Here is a 16,719-nt window from a genome sequence, read left to right on the forward strand (position 1 = left end):
GTTTCTGCTAAGCATGGAACTTAAACCCCATCTGCACCTCAATAGTACGGAAAGAAGTTGGGGGAGGACTAAACACACATGAATAGTTATGAGGACAAGAGTCGGGGAAAGCACTGGTATCACTGTCAACCAGATTTCACAGGTTATGCCAGTCAGAACTGTGACAAAGCAAGAGGCAGAAAGTCTGCCCTACTATTAATACAGGTAATATGAACCGAGAATCATGACAGAAGCTCTTATCGCCTTTTTCCAGATTTATTTCTGCTTTCAGTGTGGTATTACAAGTCTTTGCAGAGAATTATGCACAGCAGTTTCCATAATCTATACAAATGCTGTTGCAGAAATTTTCATTTTTGTTCATATCTGCATTAAAAAAAAGTGACTGAGTTTAGTAAAATATACACCCGTACATAATGTATCGTTCCATGGGAAATCCTTCATTCTCAGCAGGTGCAAAGGGAAATGTTAATGTCATTTTTTTTTTTATTCTCTTGATCACAAAGTGAACTTTTAAAACATTAGAAGATAAAGTTGTCTTTTTTTACCCTAAAATTGAAGAGCGGAAAGAGAATGGGAAGCAATTTGGGATAATGCACAAACAATAGAAATGCTGAATTTAGTGACTTGGTTCAATTATTTTTTTTTTCTGCTGCTGATTAAAGCTTCTGGATTCAGCAATTAAAACTTTTAATTACTCTTAATAGCCATAAAACGCAATGACTACTAGAGGGTGTTAGGATTATGCAGTATTGCAAGAAAAGTTTCATGATAACATCAATAGGCCAAATTTTCTTAAGATTAAATATTAGCAAATTGGTTTGGCAATTATCAAAAACCTCATGACATATCATAAAAGCATGAATTAAATTGGCAATAATTGTCTTTAGAGATAGCTAAAGATAACATGATTGCATCAGATGGTAGTATGTCCTTGCTCAGCTTTTTTTTTTCTGACTGAATTCCATTGTGACTATTATCATGTTCTTGAAATAATTTACCGTCAAATAGAATCCACACAAGTATATCCGAAACTGAGCTCTGGCTCAACGTCGTTAAAGTTATTGTTGACTCTTAGAGGCACATAAGAGTCTAACAAGTTTTGTTTTTGTTTTTTTAAACTTTTTTTTGCTTTTCTTTTTAACTCCTTTTATATACTTTTTGTAAATGGGTACAATTTTTTTTTTTATCCAGGGACACTCTGGATAAAAGTGATGTAATGTTATGCTTAGTTCAGGGCCTGAGGGGGCAGTGCATGACTGAAGGGTTTGTTCGTTGTTGTTCTATCAATCCATGTGTCATGTACTGCCACCTCCATGAATTCTGATGATGTAGAAGGAGGGGTAAACAGAAAAAAAAAGTTAGATTAGGGAGTGTGATAGACCTCCCTAAAGAAATTTATATTTAGGATATGCTATAAAACTGGTTATTGGTGATTTATCTGATTGTGTGGGATAGCACATTCCAGCGGACTGGTGCAGCTCCGGGAAAATCTTAGACTAGAGTGGGAGGTTCGGGTGTTAGAGGAACTTAGTCCAAGTTGTTAGCAAAATGGAGGGTACGAGTAGGGTGGTAGACAGAGGTTGAGGGATGAGATATAGCAGTCAGTGCAGTGACTGTCAAAGGGTCGAGGCATTGGGGTAGCAGTTGGACAGAAATATGAGCCAGGTTGATTTGGGGGAATTGAGTTTAGTGAGGGAAAGTTAGATTAGTAATGAGTTACAGTAGTTAAAGGGGTGGTCTCGCGAAACCAAGTGGGGTTATACACTTCTGTATGGCCATATTAATGCACTTTGTAATGTACATTGTGCATTAAATATGAGCCATACAGAAGTTATTCCACTTACCTGCTCCGTTGCTAGCGTCCCCGTCTCCATGGTTCCGTCTAAATTCGCCGGCAGCTTGCTTTTTTAGACGCGCTTGCGCAGTCCGGTCTTCTCCATTCAGCACGAGCCGCTTCAGTGTGCTCCCCGCTACAGCTCTTCTGCGCATGCGCAGACGAGCTGTCACTGCTCGGGAGCGCGCTGAAGCGGCCATTCTGCACCATCCTCTGTTAGAGGAAGGTGCAGAAACTGGAGCTGCCCAGCGGAGAAGCCCAGCCCAGCAGCCCCGAGAAGCCTCCCAGGTAAGTGATGGGTCGGGGGGGGGGGGGCTGCCGCTGCGCCGGGCTGCGCCGGGGGGGCTGTCGCTGCGCCGGGGGGGCTGTCGCTGCGCCGGGGGGGCTGTCGCTGCGCCGGGGGGGGCTGCCGCTGTGATGGGGGGGCTGTCGCTAGGCCGGGGGGGGCTGCTGCTGCGCCGGGCTGCGCCGGGGGGGGCTGTCGCTGCGCCGGGGGGGCTGTCGCTAGGCCGGGGGGGGCTGCCGCTGTGATGGGGGGGCTGTCGCTAGGCCGGGGGGGGCTGCCGCTGCGCCGGGCTGCGCCGGGGGGGCTGTCGCTAGGCCGGGGGGGGCTGCCGCTAGGCCGGGGGAACTAGCGCTGGGCTCCGGAACCTAGCGCTGGGCTCCGGGGCCTTCACCTGGGCTGAGGGTCTAGCGCTGGGGAGCCGGGGGCTAGCGCCGGTTACCTGCTGTCTGGTCGGCGGCTGCGGGGCGTCTGGTCGGCGGCTGCGATGCGTCCGGTTGCCATGGAGACACAGCTGGCGGCGTCTCGGGAGCGCGCACGTCGGGCTGCAGCGAGCGACGGGGAAAGAGCCGGCGGCCATCTTGAGGAAACTTTTATAAGTTGCTGAAACGCTGGAACGGTAAGTACGAACCAGCTAGAAATGTCATTTACAGGGGGGCTTAGTAATGTGTGTTTAATGGGGGGGACTGGGCAAAAAAAAAAATTAACTGCTTCCTCGAGACATCTCCTTTAAGAGAAGAATGGTTCAGGGCAAAAATAAGGTGTTTTTTTTAAGTTTTTTTCTCCTGTTTTCACAGTGAGGAAAGGACAGATTTTTGAAATGTTCTTGCAGCACAGGTGACATGGGCATACATGAGATTGAATATATTAAGGAAAGGAAAGGTCAGAGTGAAATATAACTCCATAAAACAGCAGGCATGCTGCCTAGGAGTTACCCTGAAATGGAAACCTCTGAATAAGCAAAGTTAGTAGATGGCCGAAACACAAGAAAAGTTCTTGAAAGATTACTTTTTAGATAGATAAAGGGCATTATGTTAGAGACCGCAGACAGACAATTGTTAGTGTTTTTGCAATAGTGATGTCAAGGGAAGAAGTATATAATTGAGTGTCTTCACCATAGATGATGGTACTGAAAGCAAATCTACTGATAGTTTGTCCAAATACTGAGGCCTAAGGAACCCCAATAGCAATGGGGAGAGGAAAAGTAGTAAAGCCAGCAAATGATACTCTGAACACATGATCAGAGAGGTAGGATGAAAACCAGGAGAAAGCCGTGTCCTTAAGGCTGCCTGTCCGTGGGCGAGCTGTCATAGCGAGATCTGAGACAATAAATCAACCGTGGAGCTCGCATGACACGCTTTCCATAGGCTAGCTATGGAAAGTGCTGCCTGACGTCCTCGAGGAGAATTGTAGCGAGGGTGCCGAGCCCGGGGCAGGGGGCTAGGGAGCCCCGGAGGGTGCCGAGCCCGGGGCAGGGGGCTAGGGAGCCCCGGAGGGTGCCGAGCCCGGGGCAGGGGGCTAGGGAGCCCCGGAGGGTGCCGAGCCCGGGGCAGGGGGCTAGGGAGCCCCGGAGGGTGCCGAGCCCGGGGCAGGGGGCTAGGGAGCCCCGGAGGGTGCCGAGCCCGGGGCAGGGGGCTAGGGAGCCCCGGAGAGTGCTCACCACCCAGCAGCAGGGGGCTAGGGAGCCCCGGAGAGTGCTCACCACCCAGCAGCAGGGGGCTAGGGAGCCCCGGAGAGTGCTCACCACCCAGCAGCAGGGGGCTAGGGAGCCCCGGAGAGTGCTCACCACCCAGCAGCAGGGGGCTAGGGAGCCCCGGAGAGTGCTCACCACCCAGCAGCAGGGGGCTAGGGAGCCCCGGAGAGTGCTCACCACCCAGCAGCAGGGGGCTAGGGAGCCCCGGAGAGTGCTCACCACCCAGCAGCAGGGGGGCTAGGGAGCCCCGGAGAGTGCTCACCACCCAGCAGCAGGGGGGCTAGGGAGCCCCGGAGAGTGCTCACCACCCAGCAGCAGGGGGGCTAGGGAGCCCTGGAGAGTGCTCACCACCCAGCAGCAGGGGGGCTAGGGAGCCCCGGAGAGTGCTCACCACCCAGCAGCAGGGGGCTAGGGAGCCCCGGAGAGTGCTCACCACCCAGCAGCAGGGGGCTAGGGAGCCCCGGAGAGTGCTCACCACCCAGCAGCAGGGGGCTAGGGAGCCCCGGAGAGTGCTCACCACCCAGCAGCAGGGGGCTAGGGAGCCCCGGAGAGTGCTCACCACCCAGCAGCAGGGGGCTAGGGAGCCCCGGAGAGTGCTCACCACCCAGCAGCAGGGGGCTAGGGAGCCCCGGAGAGTGCTCACCACCCAGCAGCAGGGGGCTAGGGAGCCCCGGAGAGTGCTCACCACCCAGCAGCAGGGGGCTAGGGAGCCCCGGAGAGTGCTAATCACCCAGCAGCTTGTGCTTCGAGACTGCATGCTGCATCCTCTAAGGACTCAATGAGCTGTGTGATACCGACCAGTTAGTGACAGGAGTTACAGACTATATACATGATATAGGGGTGGATAGCCCGGTACTGCTGCTTGGTGCCAGGGAGGATTTGACCACGCTCAGTACTGCTTATCATTGATCCTCACCAACACTAAGATGATGTACTGTGTAATCCTTCTAAACATAGACAAGTGTTACTCAGTCATCTTTATCAACCGTTTAAAGTCTGTCTTTTCTACCCTGTGGTTCTCCATCAAGTCATAGAGGAAACTACAACTACCAGCATGCTGTGACAGCAGCAGATCTTCAGGACCTGCTGAGTTGCATCTTTCCCAAAATCTTGTAAACCCTTGCAGGTTGGGATTAGAGGCCTAGCTCAATAGAAACCCATTTCTGCTGCAGTTGGAAGGTCTGGGTAGCATACAACACAACTGATATGGTGTCAATGTGAAGAGGTTCGCCTGCTTTCTGTCACCTGTCCTGGTGTTTGCTGGCAGCCGCCTCCCATCGAATTCATATGGAGTAACACTTATATACATCCAATAATCCTCTTTGCATAGTCAAAGTCACCGCTACAACGCTTCTAAAGCTAGATGATGTTAAAAACTTTTGTGAGGTCCCGTAGTATTATAGAAAAGTTATAATACACCTTTCTATACAGTTGAGCAAAAACGGATACCAAATGCATACAGTAAGCCAAAAGGACACTCATGCGCCTGTAAATGACTCCTATTACCAAACCAATAAAGCGGAGCTTCACTTTAAAAGGAAATCAGCAGAATTCTTGCGCCCCCGAGCTAAACCGGACATGGAAGAATAAACTTTAATTTTGCTTTTAATGAGGGAGTGGTTTTCCAGGCGGACCAAGTTGTGCTTTGTATTAAAGGTGTAATCCTTGGCTTCGTTTCATTGTTACCTGTAGTTCCCATTTGAACTACGAAGCACAGCCTTTTCTGCAATGGTTAAAGAAGTGTTTGCAGTGATGTTCCCTGTGCAGTTCTCAGAGTTTGTGTCACAAAGATTGATGTGAAATTAAAAAAAAAAAAAGAGATTGCAGTCGCGTCTTTCAATTTTGCTTTGTTCAGTGCCTTAGAATTGCGTCTTTCCTACTTCCATTTAGGCAGTCAGGCAGCACCGAGGAGTTTTGCATGTTTTAATGGACAGCTGCTGCAGCTTTCCATTTGTTGTGCTGTAAAGGTATTACATTTTTCTACATGTTTCTCCGCTGACACTTATAGATCACTGACCGTAGCTGCGTTATCAGAATGAATGGCACAGCTTGTTCTCATATAGTCCCATTTCAGCCCTATTGTGTTCAGAGCACTCTTATGCTTTCACATCTATAGAAGTGTTTTACCCTGAAATATGTGGCGGACTTTAGATTTTCCTTAGTACCGCACAGATACCGAACAAGTACTAGCTGTTTGCAAGTAAAGTATTAAGTGTTAAATCCTCTCTTGCTCATTGGGATTGCATTACAATTTAGAAATGTATAGAAGTGGAGAGAGAATGGAAAAAAATTTAGGTTTTTAATTTCATTTAGTAGCCAGACTGCAATGTATTTAATACAGGGCCGTGACAAAGGGATGATTTCATTGGTAACAAAAAAAAAGGTTTTGTGCAACATTTAACTTTCCTCACATTCAGCACTTCCATTGGTGATGGAAGCGCTCATTGTTACAGGAGTCCCTGGGAGGAGTGAGCATGGTTTGCATTGCTCACCACTTGGTTGCCCCTGCTGTGGGCGCTGCACTGGATGGATGCTGACATTGGCATTGGGATGCGGTGCAGCCCCTTCAGCAGAGGACATGAACAATGTTCTCAGCGCTGGAAGCTGAAGCACCTAGAGTAGGTGCAGAGTAGTAAGAGGTAGAAGAGTTGTGTGTTTTTTTTAATTTACTTTTTATGGTCTGGTCTGACGTTTGAATATACAGGACTGGGGCTATATTCATTATGGGGTCTGAACTGGGGTCTGTCTTAATGATTAAATCTGATCTAGGGGCCAGAGCAAAATATTCAATAGGGGCCCCCCAGCAAAAATGTAACATTTTATAATTCTGGTGTCTTGTTTTGTGAAAGAGGGGCCTTTGGACTCAATCAGACTCCAGGGCCTAGATGCAACTGCTACTTCTGTATCCACTATAGGTATATCCCCGGCAAAAGATGTCTCAGCAGAAAACTCTGCAGTCTGAGAGAAATGGGCAAAATGGTCTGGGCTGAAGATAAGTCAAGTCAGTCAAGTTAAGTCAACCAGGTTAAATATTCAGTCTGTTTCTTATAGGCTAGGCACATACTAGCTATGAATATGAGAGGAGCTTTGGCGCAAGCCGCATTGGACAATATATGGACACAACACATTGACCTGCATTTGTACATCCTATTTCTTGTCCGTGATACAGACTGTTGGTCCGCTTGAAAAAATGTCAATGCGCATGTCCTCATAGTCCTATAACCGGGCCATGTGCTGTCTGTAAATTAACACGGACAGCACGGTGCCCCCAATACGCTGATTCATCTTAACAGAACGCGCATTCCTATGGAGAGTATCAGTCGTGAATTTTCTACATTTGTAGACAATTTGTCTAGCCATGGATCGGGGTAGATCCTCGTTTTTAGCAGCGCTTTTCTGATGTTACCAGCTTTACGCATCTCCATAAGGCTAGATTCACATGAGCAAGCGCAATATCTGGCCAAGAAACTCAGTATGCTGTATGCAGAAGACAAGTGGGACCGCTATCTTCTGCATACAGCTGTTGTCTTCTCCGAGCGCTCAGCTGGTATACCAGCTGAGCGCTCCGAACGGGGTATGCAGAGCAGGGGCATATATATATCCGTGTGTAGCCAGGTCTTTTCCCTACACTGCTCTCAAGTTCTTTCATCAGGTGGGAATTTAAAATCCCCGGCTGCTGAAAGAGCTGTATCTGATTGGCTAAGCGCTCAGCCAATCACAGGCAGCGCTCGGCCATTTATTGAGTTCAATGAATGTCTAAGCGCTGTGACCAGTCACAGGCAGCGCTTAGCTGTCATTCATTGAATGGCTGAGCGCTGCCTGTGAGTCGTCTTCGTACTCCGGCTCTGTTCACGGAGTGGATACCAGCTGAAACAATAGTATCAGATGTATCCTGCTGGGTCCTGATGATGAGACTGGTTGTTCTCTTTCTGCCCTAGGTGTCTCCACACACTTTTTGCGTGCTCTCCTTAAGGAGAGACCCCTCTTGACCCACATTACTTGTACTGCATGGGCGTCAGTGCAAAGTTCAGAACGCAAAGCAATGATGGATTTGCTGTGTTTTTTCTCCAATCCCCCCTTACCTCTTGAAAGAGTTCTTTAAAAAGTGTTATTTATACTCCAAAATGGTACCATTACAAATTTTTCTTGCATTGCCCTCGAAAAGGGTCATCAATTTTTCTTATGTATCCCAAAATGAGTTGTTTTTTTAATGTCTCTTCCTGTACAAAAAAAGAAAAACTCTGCTATGTTGACGGAAATATAAAGTTGCAAATATCAGAATGTGGTGACACAAAAATTACTGTGGTCTTAACGGCCAAAATAAAGGATCGGGCCTCTACCATGGAAACGTAGACGTAAATATTACAGAAAATGTTATTTATTTCTCCTCTTGCCAAACCTCCAAAACCAACTCTAGCTCCAGCCTTAAGACAGACCTATCTTCTCAGAATGCCTGGGAGATCAGCACTGCAGAATGTTGGCGGAAAGGGTTACCGTAGTGGTGGCTTCTAGGACTACTGATTGGATTCTGTGATTGGGAGGTGCAGGAAAAAGACCTGTCTGACCACACTACTTATAGTGTGATATGACTCTGGCAAGTGTTACTTTACTAGATGAGTCATGAACCAGTTTTTGCATGTTTTTGCTCTGGTCTGGTCTCTGCTTTTGTTAAAACCTTGGAAAAAAAAGCAGACATACATGTGGTTCAGTAGTTTAATTTTTTCCACGTTGTGTACCCAGTCTTGGAAAGTTCATATGCGCATACTGCCAGTGTTTAGTTAGCGAAGTATCGGTTTACATTACACACCAAGTAGAACATGTCAGTACAATGCTGTATCAGGTTTAACAGTCACACGATCAGTCTTTTTTTACTTACAGCAGATGTGTCGGTATGATCGATCTTCTATTTAGATTTATATGGGTATAAATCGTGCAGCCATTGATTGCTGCCTTATCCTGTCCACCGTTTCTGATATTTCCCTATGTACTGCAATTTCCTGCTTTGCACTTCCTTCCTGTGTGCATCCCTACTAAGTGCTGCTCTGCTATTGGTTAGCAATCCAATCCCAAGAGCTGACAAAAAAGCTGCCCCTGGTCATTCTTTCTGAGCATGCCCAAGCTGTAGTGCTGGAATGCCTGCCGCTCGCATCCAGGGCAACCTGGGAAATAAACTCTTCTGACGTGCCAGGAGAAGTTAATGGTTTTTAGAGCTACAGACAGAAAATCTAAAGCAAAACCACTTTGCAGACAGGAATAAAATTTGATTAGCATTCATTTGACAGCAACTTTGTGTAATCCCTTTAAGAGGGATCATGTTGGTACTACACTGATTTTATAAGAAGGGGAAAAAAATCAAGCACCCAGAAAGAGTTCTCTGAAGGGGATACAACTTTCTCTGTGTGATTTGATATAAGCAATTGCAGTATCGGAGCAAAAGGATAATTTACTGTGGAAAACACCTGAAGGGAGGCTCTAGTACCTTGTTGTACCTCCTCTAGCTTGGATACAAGATGTGATGGGACAGGCATAGAGGCTCTAGTACCCTGTTGTACCGCCTCTAGCTTGGATACAAGATGCGATATGGGCGGGCATGGAGACTCTAGTACCTTGTTGTACCGCCTCTAGCTTGGATACAAGATGTGATACGGGCAGGCATGGAGGCTCTAGTCCCCTGTTGTACTGCCTCTAGCTTGGATACAAGATGTGATATGGGTGGGCATAGAGGCTCTAGTACCCTGTTGTACCACCTCCAGCTTGGATTGAAGATGTGATACAAGTGGGCATGGAGACACACAGATGGCAATGTTGTAATGACATTCCTGTGACACCTTTGTTGTGTGCGGCCGAGCATTATCCTGCTGGAAGCCACCATGAGAGGAACACATGTGGCTGCAGGATATCCTGAACATATCACTGAGTGGTCATTGTCCTTCGTACCACCACTATGGAAGACCTACTGTTTTATGCAAGGCTCCCCAGACAATCACACCAGCAGGGGGCAGTGTGCTGCTCCACAGCAAAGGCAGGATTGAGACGCTCACCTGTAGGTCTCCAAACATGAACACGACTGTTGTCACTGCCCAAACTAAACCTGGATTTGTCGCTGAAGACAACCTGGTTCCATTCCGTAGCAGTCCAGATTCCTCGTTTGCGACACCACTGGGTCATTCCGTGTCAGTTCAACCAACGCTCCCGGTCGACCATCTCAGATTTCAATGAAACTTTGCACAAAGATAGACCCTGACCCTAAACTAAGATAGCCAGAATATTAGGCTTCAAAGTGCTTTGGTTCACGAGCTACAGGTCTTAATCTATAGGGTTGTCATGTGATTACAGCGCGCAACCTGAAAAAAGTGGCGATTTCAATCCATTGCCAAGCCAGTTCCAATGACTCTAGAGCAATGAAACTTCACACACTAGGAGAACGTTTGGTGCTGAATCCAGCTAAGCTCCTCAGACTGCCCCTCTTATCATCATTCTGCCACCATTGCATGTCAAAGTAGCTGAAAAATTCTATCGCGCAAAATAAAACTCATATTTTAAGCAGTAATAACTCATAATCAATGCAATCCAACTCAGCTATGAATGTATCAATGTGTACTCCATAGAAATGGTTCTCATTATTCACATTATGGACCCAAAAGGATGCATAGCTCTTAAGATACAATGAGTCAAAAATGGCAAAAAACACTTTTTTGCTAATTTTTCCCTTTTTCAAAGGCGAAAATCGGAATGTACTCCATTTTTATTTTTTTTCGTTTTTGTTCTATTTGGAAGAGAATTTTGTGCTCTACAAGATTCGATGTTTTTCATTTTGTTCCCAGACCTTCTAGATGGGAAAATATCAATGCCTGTGAAGGTCCTATGCACTTGCGGAGGTCAAATAATAAAATAAGTGTAAGTTTTGCATGGATGTATAATTAGTTTAGAAATCATGAGAAGGTAAATTATTTTTGGAATGAGACAACTTTTTGTGCTCAAGAAACTTATGTGATCAAAAATTGCATGGCGAGTTCAGGTGAGCCACAAGCTTCGGCCTAAGATGGTCAGAATATCATTGAGTGTTGCATAATGATTGTGGTAGATTACAGTGATCACTGGGCTTATTTAGCACTCTATCCATATTGGATACTAAGATTATCTAAGGCTAGCATTTGTGTAATAAATAGCTAGCTATTTATTACACAAATGCTAGCCTTAGATAATCTTAATATTACACAAATGCTAGCCTTAGATAATCTTAATATTACACAAATGCTAGCCTTAGATAATCTTAGTATCCAATATGGATAGAGTGCTAAATAAGCCCAGTGATCACTGTAATATACCACAATCATTATGCAACACTTAATGATATTCTGACCATCTTAAGCCAAAGCTTGTGGCTCACCTGAACTCGCCATGCAATTTTTGATCACATAAGTTTCTTGAGCACAAAAAGTTGTCTCATTCCAAAACTAATTTACCTTCTCATGATTTCTAAACTAATTATACATCCATGCAAAACTTACACTTATTTTATTATTTGACCTCCGCGAGTGCATAGGACCTTCACAGGCATTGATATTTTCCCATCTAGAAGGTCTGGGAACAAAATGAAAAACATCGAATCTTGTAGAGCACAAAATTCTCTTCCAAATAGAACAAAAACGAAAAAAAATAAAAATGGAGTACATTCCGATTTTCGCCTTTGAAAAAGGGAAAAATTAGCAAAAAAGTGTTTTTTGCCATTTTTGACTCATTGTATCTTAAGAGCTATGCATCCTTTTGGGTCCATAATGTGAATAATGAGAAACATTTCTATGGAGTACACATTGATACATTCATAGCTGAGTTGGATTGCATTGATTATGAGTTATTACTGCTTAAAATATGAGTTTTATTTTGCGCGATAGAATTTTTCAGCTACTTTGACATGCAATGGTGGCAGAATGATGAGAAGAGTGGCAGTCTGAGTAGCTTAGCTGGATTCAGCACCAAAAGTTCTCCTAGTGTGTGAAGTTTCATTGCTCTAGAGTCATTGGAACTGGCTTGGCAATGGATTGAAATCGCCACTTTTTTCAGGTTGCGCGCTGTAATCACAAGACAACCCCCTAGATTAAGACCTGTAGCTCGTGAACCAAAGCACTTTGAAGCCTAATATTCTGGCTATCTTAGTTTAGGGTCAGGGTCTATCTTTGTGCAAAGTTTCATTGAAATCTGAGATGGTCGACCGGGAGCGTTGGTTGAACTGACACGGAATGACCCCACTGGAAACTGAGGTGAAAGTGGGTTGGTGTCAAAGACAATGTATGTAATGGCCGCTGTGAGACCAAATGTCCCCCAGGCAAGCCCTTGGAAATAGTCCCAACAAACACTTGCCTGTAACAATGGTGCCACCTGTCTCTGGATTGTGGTCAGTGAAACAGTTGGAGCTTATGGGATAATCAGACGCTCTTCTCTACTGGTGGTCTGTCGAGGGTGTCCTGAGCCCGGTCACCTTGTGTGCCCTCACACATCCACTGGTCCCAACACACCCTACCGTTCTGGTCAGACGCTCCTCTCTACTAGTGGTCTGTGAGCCTGGTCACCTTCTGTGCTCTCACACATCCACTGGAACGAACACCTCCAAACAGTCTGGTCAGAATGGTCCAGTTGGTGGGCCATTTGTCAATATAACCATCCAGCTTCTCGCATTCCAATAATGCGCCCCTCCCAAATTATTTGTAAACTATGTGAAAATCTCTACAATTGCATCAGAGGAGTCTAGTGGTCAACAAGCTCCACACAAGTCAATAAGAGGTCATTACACACAAGGAGCCTATGAGAGACTTTTATAGGCCAAAGGTGGAACCACTTTTATGGCCTTTCGTGATAACACCGTTCATCTAATCACACCACAGCTAATTATTTGTATATCTGCCTGAGATGTAACTGCATGCCAACTTCTAGGCTTGATTTATTTTTTGACAAAGTGTATTACACCCATTTAGTATAACCCTACTAGGGGATCACACCAAAGTCATTATTATGTTTACCACAGTGAAGTCCTATGAAGTAGTTCAAATGTAATCTACCTACCTGTTTATGGCTATGCAAGTAAATATTCATAATCTCCCTATGTGCCACATGGTTGTTACCATTCTGAGTTCCATATTTGTCATTACCACCCCACATTATCTTTTATCCTGTCCCTCATTAGCATTGCGTATACTAAGTTACATCCCAACATGTAAATACAACCACTCCATGGAGGTCCATTGTTTCATCATGGATAGACTGCTCGGTTTTGTTTCCTTTGCCTTAATGCAGCAGGAAAACAGTACATAGACATCATAGCTGAGAATGGTAATCCAGATAGAATTATCAGGGGGGAAACAATGTTGCCGTTTAGAATTAGAATGTTGTAAAGTTCTGCCATGCTTGGTCACAAGCCGCATCATGTCCCTCACTCCTGCTGACTTCTACTGTTGTTTCTGCAGGCCTTCTGCAATTTCAGCAAAATATTTCGGATTTGAGCAAAAATAAATATTTCCACCTGATGCCTCCATGATACTGGTGATCTCTCTTTAAGATGCCCTCATTTTTTTTAGGCTTGTCTTATCTGCACAAGGTTAAAGGGCAAAAGGACATGCTATGAAGGGCTCTCTAGTTGGGATGTCCCTCTATAAGCCAGAGCAGAGGGCTGTATTGCTGGACTCCACACAACTAAGTGTTGCTTCGGAGTACCGTTGCAGTGTTACATTCTCCCTACAGAGACAATGAGCCAACAGCTTATCGAGGGTTAAAGAAGTTTAACATGTAATGTCATTTTTTAAACTGATAAGACGGCCGCTTTAAGATTAAAGTACTGTTGACGTAAAGTTGGCACCATATATTATGTATTATTGTGTTTTTGGTAAGTAAATTTAAGGCTGCATTCCCACGAATATATTTCGGCTCAGTTTTCATGCCGAGCCGATATACGTCGTCCTCATGTGCAAGGGGGGGGGGGGGGGAGGATGGAAGAGCCAGGAGCAGGAACTGAGCTCCCGCCCCCTCTCTGCCTCCTCTCCACCGCCTCTCCGCCCCTCTGGACTATTTGCAATGAAAGGGGGCAGGGCTAAGTTCCGAGAATTAGCCCCGCCTCTCCCCATTGCAAATAATGCAGAGGGGCGGAGAGGGGGCGGGAACTCAGAGCACTGCTCCTGGCTCTTCCATCCCCCCCCTCCCCCTGCACATGAGGACAACGTATATCGGCTCGGCGTGAAAACTGAGCCGATATACGTTCGTGTGAATGCAGCCTTAAGTTGCAAATGTTGAAAATTATTTGAATTTACATTATTTCTGTATCCCATCTGCCATCTCGTAAGCTTACCGTACCCCAAGTGGTACGATGCGCCCTATTTTGCGTACAATTTTGCACTAGTTTTTTTGTGACGTGTAATTTCTTTTTTTTTTAAACCAATAACTAATAACACAGTTGTTGACTTGTTGACTAAACTACCAAAGCTTGGAATGCTTCTGTAAGGCCGGGCTCTCTCAAACAGTTCTCACAGCGTGTGGGCTGCAGGATATACATGCGCAGTATGCGATGACCTTGCGTACTTGCTACATGCTGTCCATCGCCATGTACTATATTGGCATGTATGTACGCGCAGTACGCACCAAGATGGAACATTATGTGATTTTTCTTGCGCACATATGCAATTCGCATGAGCAGCAACGTGGCTGACTGTGGGATATTGCTACAGCGTATTATGCACGCAAAACCTGTGCACGTAATACGCTATTACTGTACATCTGTGTGAGTGGCTGAGCAGTCACAATAAACGGCACATGACCGCCTGCAGCTTCTTTCGGCTTCTGTGCGGCAGGCATTGGGGCTGCAGCGCTGGGCAGGGAGAGCTTAGAGATAGGCGAACATTCAATTTGTATGCATTTTAAAGCCTTTTAACTTTTTTTTTTTTTTTTTTTTTAAATCCTGGAAAAACCTCTTTAATGCTAAAATTATAATACTAAGCTGTTTTTTGTGACTTTGCCTAGAGTGCTTTTTACATGGCCCCACTGCCTCATTCTCCCAGTTCCCATATCCAAGTGTTGACAAGGTTTCCCTTGCGTTATTCCCTGAGCGAGCGTTTGTCATATCTCCGTACCTGCATGGAATCTGTGCGCACACAAGGGGCCATTCAGAGTTAACAACTCCTAAGCTAAACTGCTTGATGCTACTTAGCAATCTTACATATCCTTGCAATTTCAACATTTTATGAGCTGTTGTGTTTTTTGGTTTTTTTTGCTATCCGTTGGGCTAAATCAACTAAAAGTTTTGATGCCACACAAAAACAGTCTATAGAAAAGTTTTTAACCCTTTCCAATCCAATTTGTATCCTGGTTTTCCTAGAGGGCTTACTCTTTTTCTACCGTTATATAACGGTGCTATATGCTGACTAAAGCCAGTACTGCGTGAGGTGACATATTGGATAGGCTCTGACAGCAGAGAGGCTAGCAGTATACAGTAAGAGAACCCCTACAGACATTCCAACATCGGAGCTGTACAGCCTTAAATCATAATGTCTTTAGATGTCAGACAGTGGATTGGAAAGGGTTAATGTTGCAAGTAAACCGGGAAGCCACAGCAGGTCTGCTATACATGTGTAAAGGTCTTCGTATGGCTAAGTGTATGAACCTGTATACAAGGCCGCCTTTAGTATGGGTTAAACCTTCTGAATTCTTTCCTTGTCCTCGGGCTCTGTGCACATATTTCCATATATTTAATTCATGAAACATGACGCAGATTTACGATTGAGAATTTGCTAGCTAAAACTATCTTTTGTGCTTTACACCACATTTATGATAATTTTAACGCTTTCCGATACTTTTTTTTTTTTTTTTTTGCCGCACCTGACTAAAGGGGCATGGATTAACGGAAAAGGAGTGTGTCCTAAATGCAGCAACGTGCGCCAAAACCTTGTGCAAAATATTGAATAAACTAAGCCAACTAATTGGCGATATAGACTAAAAATGCACCTGGTTCACATCCAGCATCAGCCACCATGGCGGTCTAGTCTAAATTTGCACTGCCTAGGGGCTCCTGCTCACAAACGGATATTTGGTGCCGACTCCGCGGTCGGTGTCCGCTCCGACGTCTGAAGTCTGCACTTCATAGGTGAACAACTGCCTGCTAACATGGGCCGATGGTCGCCAGGTTTTTATGCCTGCAGAAACTGGACAACGGATGATGAGCGAAAAAAGTATCATGTTTGTCGTGCATTTAGACTGAACAGATTCTCGCTGGATTGCGAGATTGTGAACTATTTATCTGCCCGTGTAAAAGGGCCCTTAGTAAAACTGCCCCAATTTCTTTCTGCGTCTGCACGGTTTGACATGTAGCATGTGTTACAATATACAGCATCTGTCATTCGATTTACTGTACCCTTCCTAAAGGGGTCGTATGTCCATTTTTTTCACCGATGACCTGTCCTCTGGACCATCAAGACCTTTTCGATAGGTGTTTGCTTGTCATTTTTCTGAGTCGTTGTTCTAATGAGTGTTTTGCATCTTATTTCCAGTGTTCATGCAGCAGCGACATGGTGAAAATATCAATGGACATATTTGTAAAAATGTTTCAGCCTGAGAAGTATGAGATTTGGAAACAAGGTAAAGACATCTATACTATTGACCACTCAAGACCCACCATTGAAGCAACACCAGAAGTGAAGGCGTGGATGAGTAAACGGAGAAGAAGAGTGAAGAATGCCTTGAATGGGTATATTTGAACTATTTTTGTTTCTTAAATTCCTGTTCTTTAAAGAGGACCTGCCATGTTCACACGTCACGGGCCAGTTGTATATCTTTGTAGTCATGGTCCCACTAACTTCAATGTCTTTCTGTCATTTATCTTGAGTCAGTTGAATATTATGTATTTTGTATGTAGTTAATTGTCAGTTTTCC

General features: G+C 45.2%; 1 protein-coding gene across 1 annotated transcript in view; it reads left to right on the forward strand.

Annotated features, from left to right (window-relative positions):
• KDM4C (lysine demethylase 4C) overlaps positions 1-16,719 on the forward strand; it is a 236,788-nt gene that overhangs the window by 89,376 nt on the left and 130,693 nt on the right. The window contains exon 5 of the mRNA XM_066604256.1: positions 16,338-16,534. Within this exon, the coding sequence (XP_066460353.1) occupies positions 16,338-16,534 (197 nt within the window). The remainder of the gene's footprint in view (positions 1-16,337; positions 16,535-16,719) is intronic.

This window comes from Eleutherodactylus coqui, chromosome 5 (genome assembly GCF_035609145.1).
Source record: "Eleutherodactylus coqui strain aEleCoq1 chromosome 5, aEleCoq1.hap1, whole genome shotgun sequence".
NCBI classification, from domain to species: domain Eukaryota; kingdom Metazoa; phylum Chordata; class Amphibia; order Anura; family Eleutherodactylidae; genus Eleutherodactylus; species Eleutherodactylus coqui.